Source organism: Musca domestica, unplaced genomic scaffold (assembly GCF_030504385.1).
Source record: "Musca domestica strain aabys unplaced genomic scaffold, Musca_domestica.polishedcontigs.V.1.1 49, whole genome shotgun sequence".
In the NCBI taxonomy this organism is placed as follows: domain Eukaryota; kingdom Metazoa; phylum Arthropoda; class Insecta; order Diptera; family Muscidae; genus Musca; species Musca domestica.
Window position 1 is genome coordinate 4,772,869 of NW_026712344.1, and position 10,372 is coordinate 4,783,240.

General features: G+C 32.9%; 1 protein-coding gene across 1 annotated transcript; it reads right to left on the reverse strand.

The window, feature by feature from the left end:
• Positions 1–4,150: 4,150 nt before the first annotated feature.
• On the reverse strand, positions 4,151–9,327 carry LOC101891356 (DNA damage-binding protein 1). Its single transcript, XM_005184837.4, has 12 exons — positions 9,097–9,327; positions 8,813–8,961; positions 8,485–8,747; positions 8,041–8,246; positions 7,897–7,979; positions 7,685–7,838; positions 7,262–7,517; positions 6,976–7,207; positions 5,561–6,917; positions 5,298–5,487; positions 4,835–5,231; positions 4,151–4,765 (listed from the first exon to the last, which is right to left on the reverse strand). The coding sequence occupies exons 1-12, from the start codon at positions 9,158–9,160 to the stop codon at positions 4,685–4,687; spliced, it is 3,432 nt and encodes a 1,143-aa protein (XP_005184894.2). The 5' UTR covers positions 9,161–9,327; the 3' UTR covers positions 4,151–4,684.
• Between the last annotated feature and the right edge of the window lie 1,045 nt (positions 9,328–10,372).

The following is a 10,372-nucleotide window of genomic DNA, read 5'->3' on the forward strand; positions in this document are numbered from 1 at the left end:
ATTATTATTATTATTATTATTATTATTATTATTATTATTATTATTATTATTATTATTATTATTATTATTATTATTATTATTATTATTATTATTATTATTATTATTATTATTATTATTATTATTATTATTATTATTATTATTATTATTATTATTATTATTATTATTATTATTATTATTATTATTATTATTATTATTATTATTATTATATTATTATTATTATTATTATTATTATTATTATTATTATTATTATTATTATTATTATTATTATTATTATTATTATTATTATTATTATTATTATTATTATTATTATATTATTATTATTATTATTATTATTATTATTATTATTATTATATTATTATTATTATTATTATTATTATTATTATTATTATTATTATTATTATTATTATTATTATTATTATTATTATTATTATTATTATTATTATTATTATTATTATTATATTATTATTATTATTATTATTATTATTATTATTATTATTATTATTATTATTATTATTATTATTATTATTATTATTGTTATTATTATTATTATTATTATTACTATTATTATTATTATTATTATTTTTTTTTTGTTTTTTGAAAAATGTCAAATTCGTTCCAAATGGTTTATTTTAAAAAATTAAAAGTTTTGTGTGTAGTAGCTGGTTAATACCTAAAATGGAATTTTGATGATTTCAGTGGCGAAATGAACCTCGAACCAATTCTTGATTATTTCTTTTTATATTATTTCGATTTTTTGATTTGTTACTTCAAACTTCAGTTGCACTGCGGAATACTCTCCATTTCGAACTCAATACATCTATATCTAGAATTAGAATGAGAGTCACTGATGAAATTTAGATTAGATGTACCAATGTGCTTTATAAATTCGAACTTTATTTTTACGAAAAGTTTTAAATTGGTACAATTAGGGTTTAATGTGAATGGATAGAACTAAAAACTCGAAATTTAGTATGATCAATCGAGTTTGGAAAATAAGTTTGATATGTGAAAGTGGAAATTTGGAACAATTTGGCTTAGGGTAAACGGATGAATCTGGACTTTCAAAATGTTGTATTGGAGTCCCTTTTGGTGGTAGACTTGTGATAAAGAAGTGGGTCTCGAAATGTGTGCCAAAAGTGCACTAAAAGTACGAAATAGTATTATATTTGATACAGTTTGGTATTGGTATAAGGGTCGTGGTTCATGTAAAATCTGGACATATGGAGGAGATTTCGGAACTGTGAACAACTAAAATTGTACGAAAAGTACTGAATGTATTTCTGAAAGTATTTTTGGTTTTGGGTGAAGGTATAGGGAAATACAATTTTGAAATTTAATACTCATACCTGTGTTTGTGTTTTAGCGGATGTTTGGAAATGCGTCCCATATTCGTACGAAAGGTATTAAAGTGTACTAAAATTGGTATTGGAGTGGTATGGAGGTGATTTTGGAAATGTGTTCTATAATTGTACGGAAAGTACTAAATATTACAAAAGTTAGTATTGGGTGAAAGAATAGAGCTGCAATCCTGAAATTCGATATTGATGTCACTGTTGGTGTCTATGGTTAAGATATGGAGGTTGTATTGGAAATGTGTACTATAATCGTCGAAATAGTACTAAGTGGTACTAAATTGGGTGAAGGAATGGAGCTGGAATCCCGAAATTTGATATTGACGTCTCTGTTGTTGTCTGGGATTGAGTTAGGGAGGTGGTTTTGCAATTAGTACAAAAGATACTACATTTGGTATTGGGTGAAGGAATAGAACTGAAATTCTGTAACTTGATATTGAGGTCACTGTTGGTCTTCAAGGTTAACATATGTAGACGTTGAAATAGTCTTACAAAGAACAATTGGATGAGGATCCATTGTGCAATGATTTTATTAATATCCTCCTCGGTAAACTTCTAAACGAAGGATTTTGAAGACTATTTGGTATTAAAGGTGAAAATTTACCTTTCTTTTCGGAAAACGGAAAAACTTGAATAATTTATAAAACCTTGAAAGTCTGAAAATGTATTACGATGTATGAAGTTTTGATTCAAAGATTTTGTCAAACTAAACAAATTGTCCATTTTGAGTACTAAGAAGTGAAAAAGCAGTATAGTTTGCCCACCACCATTTGGAAGAAATTTGCAAGAAGAAGAATTTACAAAAAATACAGAATATAGGGAGTTATTGTTATATTGGAGCCTTTACGAAGAAGTCTCCATCAAGGAGGTACGGTTATATGGGGGCTATACGAAGACATGGACCTGCATATGCAATTTTGTGTACCCATTAGTAACATAAAATACGAAATTTGAAACTATTCCAGTGATTAATGTCGCTCAATTGGGAGGGTTCTCTTATATGGGGGGTATACGAAGGCCTGCAATTTTCTGTCTAAGACTATAGATCCATCAAAAACATAAAATATGAAATTTTTTTTTTATATAGGAACTATACGCAAACCTAAGCCTATACAGGGTGAGATAAAAAAACTGCAACCAACTTCAGACTGCTTTCATTTCTAAGCCACTCGTCCGACAACTGTTAAATTTATTCCAGCGACTGCTCATTATATTGTTTACAGGCGTACAAAAGCATTTTGGTGACAATTTTCCAGAAAAAAAGTTATTTGTGATGGAATTCAAGCGCGATAGTGTGATTTTTTTTATTTGTATATTTCTTTTTGGAAAACCACAAGTGGCTATCGTTAGAGCACCCAGCATTTAAATATGAACAAATTTTTTGTGTCTCGTACCATCGCTCCTTACCGTGCTACCAATCATAGCCCGACGTTAAGGAAGTGGACGGAAGAAAACGGCAACATCAGCAGAAATTATTCGAAAAGTTAAAAAGCGACTTGATCGAAGCGCGCGTCGGAGTGGCCGAAAAATGGCTCGTGAGCTGAACATATCGCAATATTCCATTCGGCAAATATTGAAATATGAGCTCGGGGTAAAGCCATTGAAATTCCAAAAAGTGCAAGTAGTTACACCGCAACGGAAAGAAAAGGGACTCAAAAGAGCTAAAGAGTTGCTTCGCTTGGCCGAAAGTGGTGAACTGCCGAATTTCGTTTACTCCGATGAGAATACATTCGTTGTCCAGCAGTTGGTAAACAAACAAAATTATGGTGTTTACTCGCCAAAGAGGTCAGCTGAAAATGTGCACCTTCGGTTGGCCACCAGAACTCAAGCGCCGGTCATATTAATGATATGGGCTGCCATAATAGCCGATGGTCGCTCTCCGCTCGTACTAATCGACCGTGGCATCAGAATAAATGCCGAATATTATCGCGAAAATATTCTGGAGGGTGTATAAAAGCCTTGGGCACACAAACGTTTTGCACTATCGCACTCAGCACGCGCCACCCAAGAATGGTTATAAAATGGAGTTCCTAATATCATTTCCAACGCACAATGGCCACCAAATTTCCCGGATACCAATCTGTTGGACTATTGCGTCTGGAGTATTTGGAAAGCAAGGTTGGCACTAAAAAATACCCGAGTGTCGAACCAATACCAAATTCGAACAAATATAAACTTATTCTAAAATTTGATGCTATTTCGGAAATTTTTTGCTTTCTATCAATAAAATTTAAAAAAAAAAAATAAATAAAAATTATGGCGTTTGAACTTATTCTAAAATTTGATGCTATTTCGGAAATTTTTTGCTTTCTATCAATAAAATTTAAAAAAAAAAATAAATAAAAATTATGGCGTTTGACTTTGTTGCAGTTTTTTTACCTCACACTGTATTAACAGTTCTATAAAAGTATGCTTCTTACATAATAGGAATCCATGCTTCCGAATATCAGCAAATTCGGGTTAAAATTGTGACTTAAACTCAACAAAAAACTTAAATCTGTCGGTCCAGTAACATGAGGGCAATATAAATTACCAAAAGTACTGCAGACCTAACACACACATGAGTAAATCAACCTATTTCATTTCGTTCGGAAGCTAGAGTGATTTTCAGAGACGGACGGACATCTAATTTTATTTTTTTTTTATTTTACGCTGATCAAAAATATATATATACTTTGTGGGGTCTAAAATTTTTATTTCGATATTTCTTTGGCAGTATGCTCCAATGAAATTACATTTTTTAATTCAATCACTCTTTCTGTCTAATAGTTATCAAAAATTAAAAAAACGCCCCTAGCTGAAATTAATTGTTTAATTTATTATACACAATAAACATTTATTTTCATTTTACAAAGGTTTTATTTTTTCTGTTTTTTATTAATAAGAGAAATTTTCGAACATACAGTAGACCTTTTATAAAGATCACAAATAAAATCGATATTTTTAATAATACGTGGTATTTAATAATAGATATATGAATTAGAACGCCAAAAATCAATTTTACCGTTTTAGAACATTGAGTTAACACAAATTAAGCAGGAAAAATTAAAATTTATATAAATGTTGTATATAAGATCGCGATAGCTAATCTAACAAAAGATTAACTTGGTGGCTGGGCAGTAGAAAAATAAAATTCTCTGAAAATTAGAAGAAAAAATGGAACGAATAGGATAATGTTCGGTGTTACGTAGGTAACAAAATTATTGTGAAACTAGTTCCTTCAGTTGGTATATTCCGAATTAATTATAAAAATAGTTAAGAGGAAAACAATAATCGCAGCTTATTCTTGTTTTTTTTTTTTCTTATACAATTGATAACACAACGAATATGTTTTAATGCATTCTTGTTAAATCTTCAACAATTTTTATAACATCGTCAACGTCAGCCTCTTTTTTCTCGCCATTCATTGTTATCTAAAATTAAATAAGGAAACAATTATCAACATGTATTGCTACATTTTTGTTTTTATTTTCATATTTTACCTCCAGACCCTGAACACATTCCTTCATTTTGTCACGGCTTAAATCGAGAAAACTTTCAATTAGATCACCATCAATGAAACCCTCACACAGTTCGGTTTTTTGTGGTGTTTGATAACTGCGATAATATGAGTGATCTATTTTGCCCACTGACTTGATGACGTTTGTCAAACGATCCTCCAAGCTGTGGAGGAATTCATAGAAGTCTTGGGGTATTTGTGTTACAATACCAATGGCACCCATAACAGTACCATAAAGTACGCATCCTTGATTTGGTGTAGTACGTTCGCCGACATATTGCATTACCAATGAATCGTGGCGGAAAACATTTACAAAATCTCCCAAGTGGAAACGACCAACTTCTGGCAGTTCTGAGCGTAGTTCATCGGTTGTGGCAGCACTAAAGCAATAAGGTACAATTTGTTTTAATTAAATACAATCACAATGTAGTACATCACTAACATACCTATCTTTCTGGCACACGAATAAATTCCCATTATCCTCGGAACCCAAAAAGGTATCATCGTCCAATATTTCAATAGCTCTCATAAACTTGGGATCACTATCTCGAGCTATGTCTATGAAAATACCTTCCATCTGTTTGTGCTGAAGCAAAGTCATGGAGCGCATAAGATCTCCAATGAGTATAAAATCACCTGAAATAAAGGAAATTATTATATTCTACACATATATGTCAAGTGTTATATTATGTGACATGACATAACATACCCTTGGCTTTCAAACATAACACAGTTATATTTTTCTGTATATTACATTCCATACGCAATTCTTTTTCATTGGTCCATTCATAGAGTCTCACAAAACTATTTATACCGGCCAAAACTTTGCCATTAAACTCAACCATCGAATAACATCCACCATCAATTTTTGTCTCAGCCACCTGTGTCAATTTACCATCATGATAATGGAATATTATAATTCGACCAACACTCGGCTCGGGTTCATCAGCATACAGCAATGCTGTGGACACAACATAATATGAATTAGGATCATCTCCCAGTTGGGCAGACATAATGGCCATGATAGACTCTGAAGGCATAAACTGATGAGCGTGCAGAACTTCGAAGGTATTTTGATCGATAATCAACAAATTGCTAATATCCAATTCTTGACCAATTTCAGCATTAGTTGTAGAGGTACTGCCTGCTCCTGGTTTCGGTACAATATTCGAAGCATATGTGATATTTTGTGCCTGAGTCGAAGCACTAGCCTTTGTCGGTTTTGGTCCTCCTCTACCCTGTACATCAATTCGCATTGTGGCTACAGCAAATGTCTGTGAACTTTCTTGGTATGCAATTCGGCGTGGACCTTCACCCAATGGTACAGTACGAATATGCAATTTTTGGATTTCATCAATTGTTCCAATTATAACCGAGTTTTTAGTGGCCAATGCCAAACTATCCGGATAAGCCTGAGCATTTAGGTAGCACATATGGTTCACTTCTTTGAGATTAACATTTGAAAATACCAACTTATGATTGGACGAATAGATGACAGTTGGCCTATCGGAACATGCAAAAACATTTGTGGTGGACAAAGATTTGAAAGTCCTCAGTGTTGTTGGCTGAGTACCCAAGGTAACACGCTTCTTATCACTCAGGCTGCCACGTTCGTCGTTCATTGTAAAATAAAACATAGAGCCATCGCCCAAGGCACACAGTAAATAGTGGATGCCCTCAAAAGTTGTCATTAAAATGGAACGTGGTATAATTTCACCGCCCAACTTTTCCGTGTGGCAAATTTCTAATTGTGGAAGTGTTAAGACCACCGCAGATATATCCGTCCACAGACCAACAGCCAAAAGTTTGGCTCGCGTGTTGCCCTCACCTAAAGGTGTTATGTCCAAACATGCTACCTCATATTCGAGAGTTTTCTGGGCAACTTGCACAAGTTTTTCATCTTCAATTTCCAAGTAGTATACATCTCTTGCCGAAGCAATAACTATTTGCTGCGTATTACAGCTAACAACACCTATACGTTTGCCTGCGGGTGGTTCCCATTCATAAACTAAATTCTTGGTGGTGCTCTTAATAAGACGTACGGTCAAGGGCGTTAATTGTATGATCTGAAAAACGAGTTAAAAAGAAAAGCTCGTGAAGAAACCATTGTTATTGATGCATTACCTGTTCATGATCAACATTAGCACAATGAAACGTTTGTTGATCACTGAGAAAACCGGCTATATCTGTTTCCTCCACCTCTTCTCCGGTCAATGTTAGAATACGTGTATGTCCCACAAATGCCAGAACCAGTGTGTTTTCATAGTTACTATCATCAATGCCGACTTTCAAAGACCACATACCCTTGATGCCGGGCAAATCAATACAGGCATGTTCCTGAATACCAATGCCAATTCTAAATAAAAAGTAAGGAAATTAAAGGGGAAATAACTTAGGCATTTTCATCTACCTTATAATTCTCAGCGAACCATCTCGGAAAGTTCCGGAACATGTAATAATTTGACCTTGACCTTGGCGATCTAAATCAACCACAGCCAAATCTAAGATGGGTGCTAAATTTGTAAAATTCTCCATTGGTATAACATAAGAACCGTTTTCATTTGGCGTGGTACTCAAACGTACCAGTTGCGAATCTCCATGCTTAGAGCCAATAAATAGAAAACCATTGTCTAGGTATGTAATACATTCAGGGGTAGAAATTTCACCTGTAATTATAAAAAATTGATCAAGATAAGTTTTGTATTCAAGATACTACAAAGGTATTAAAATGGAATCGATATATGAATCGAACTAGATCAGTGTATTGTTGTTGTATTTGATATTTGTTTTACTTGTATCTAGGTTGGTATTACATATATATTTGTATTCTTACCCAGCAATTCCACTTTAATTTCCTTTACAGAGGAACAGCCTTTGCCGTTGTCAGCCGTTTCCAAGAACAGCATAAACAATTGTCCATACATATTTCCCAGCAAATAACGTTGTCCTTTACTATCTACTCGAGCATAACAATTGATAGTACTTTGCTAAAGAAACAAAAAAAAAGTTAATAAATCTTTCATTTTTTTCTTTAGGATTAAATACCTTAAATGTAGAAGGTGCCACAGCAAGGTAACTATTTCCATCATGATACACTATTGATTCTCGTCCAATTACTATAGCTCCACCTAAATTGTTGGATCGATTACAATCATATGTTTTAAAGTTTAAATAAAATGTATAACTTACCCAATGGTGTAGGTACTGGTATTAGCATGGTAGCCTCCGTTTCGACATTATCTTGTTTCCAGGCAATTTTCATAAATTCCTTGTCCCGCAAGTTAATTTCATGTGTCTTAACATGACGCCCATCGTTGTCCTTGTGTATGACAATTATGGTTGGATTGATGCAGCCATAAAGGAACTCAACATCATAAACATTTAATTCATCCATTCTAAAAAATATGTAATAGTAATAACCCATTAGAATTGTCCTTAATGCAAAGTAAATTTCTTCCAATTCTAAATAATCTATCTATCCCAAAACAATGAGTAATATCATATAGGTCATTACCAGACCTTTTTTGTGCAAACAAGTTTTCCATTTGCATATACAATATTTTCTTATATTTCCTCCCCATTTCACATCGTCTATTCTATTCTATTTTAATTGCATTGCATGTTTCTACTCACCGAAGATTTGTAGCTTTTAATTCACTGGTCTCCTTGTCTAGAGGTATAATGGTAAAGAGACCCGTATACAAGCACATACCGATAACACGTGCTTTAGGATCTATTACCGCCATTACTCCTCCATCAGTGGTTGGACTATATTGATGAGAAACATTACCATGTGCTTTCGTCACTACACTTATCTGATCGCCGATCATACGGCATTCCAATATCATTACATTGTAACGATGTGTAAGGATAAACAATAAATCCTTTTTGCTGTCCTATGATATAAATTTAAAATGAAAACTATTAAAACTATCCATTACCCAGTGGGAACTAATTTTACCTGTGGACGGAAATGTTTCATCACCATAATTTGCCCATAGATATTCACTTCCTTTAGAGGCCTCAAGCCCTCCGGTGTAACCAAATCAATTTCCAATTGGCTATTTCGGGCAATGATCAGGTTAAGGTCTGTGGGCGATGTAAAGTTGCCTGAAAACACAAAAATGTTGATTCTCCTCTTTCACCATGTTTTAGGACAGCAGCTACTTATGAAGCGGCATGCCCGCAGATTGCAATGTTACAATGCAAAAAATATGCTGCTGCTACTCAAATACTACTACTCACCGGTAACGCAAGCAACAACGGCGGTAGGCTTTTGTGCCGTGACCACATAATGATATTGAGACATATTTGCACTATTGAATCAATCGAATACGTGGTCTTAATTATTTATCTTTACCAAACCCTTTTCGTTAGATATTTTCTTTGCAAATAATCTGCAAAATCTTATTTTGGTCGGCAATCTTCCCTGCGCGCTATAAAAATATTTTACCAATTAGTTTACAGTGTTGCCAAGAAGTTAATTTCAGCATTTCAGAGTTGCCAAACGTAAGAATTTGCTTATTGATAATGTTAAGGTATTTAGACACAGACCAAATCGATGCTCTCATTATACAATATTTACAAGGCAGGCCATGGCCACCAACACATTTCAAATTTTTGTTAGCATGGCTCATCTGCTGTTTCGACTGCACTTATTAATTCGCTCTCTTCATGGTAGAAGAATATAGGTAGATGCATCAACGCTTGCGAACATTGATATGTCAAAATTTTAAAATTGTTTTGTAAAAAATAAGTACATTTTTATATATTTTCTTATACAATGCAAATCGGAGGTTGTTACAATATGCATTTCTCAACAATTTTTACAAATTTTAATAATTTTTCATTCAACATTTTCAATTCCAAAATCGGTTTGACAGTTCATTGTCCCAGCAGCTGTGTCGAAGCGACTACCTGTATTCTTCTACCATGGCTCTCTTCGTTGTTTGAGCCTTAGCTATGGAAAGAAAACTTAATTCTCCACACAAAATTTCCTCATATCTGTACATTGTTCAAATCAAATCACTCTCAGAAAAACGATGAAATATGATCCACCCCTAACAAATAAACATATATCGAAAAAATAATTATGACATTTGAAAATATAAAATAGAAAAAATATAAAAGAATTTTAAAAAATTTCAGAAAAAATGAAAATGATTAATAAAAAGTACATTGTCGAACTATTGAGTCCAGTCATACTTTCCGTTAGTATGTAGATTCCGCAACGGATTTCAAATAAGTCCTGGGTACTCTAACTTCGTTTTTTATTGTACCATGTACCAGCTGATTACATATTTTTTCTAAATGTGCCCGAATTTATTCAATTTTGTGTATGTATATTTTGTTTTGAAATATAAACAAAATATTTTCAAAATCAATGATTTGAAGTAAAGTACGTTGCGGGATGCGCATAAAACTATTAATAAGTTTTGCTTTGGAAGTGGAAGATTGAACAGTTTAGATCCTATTTTTGAAAGAATGTTCAGTTATTTCATTAATCTTTTGCGTTATTTCG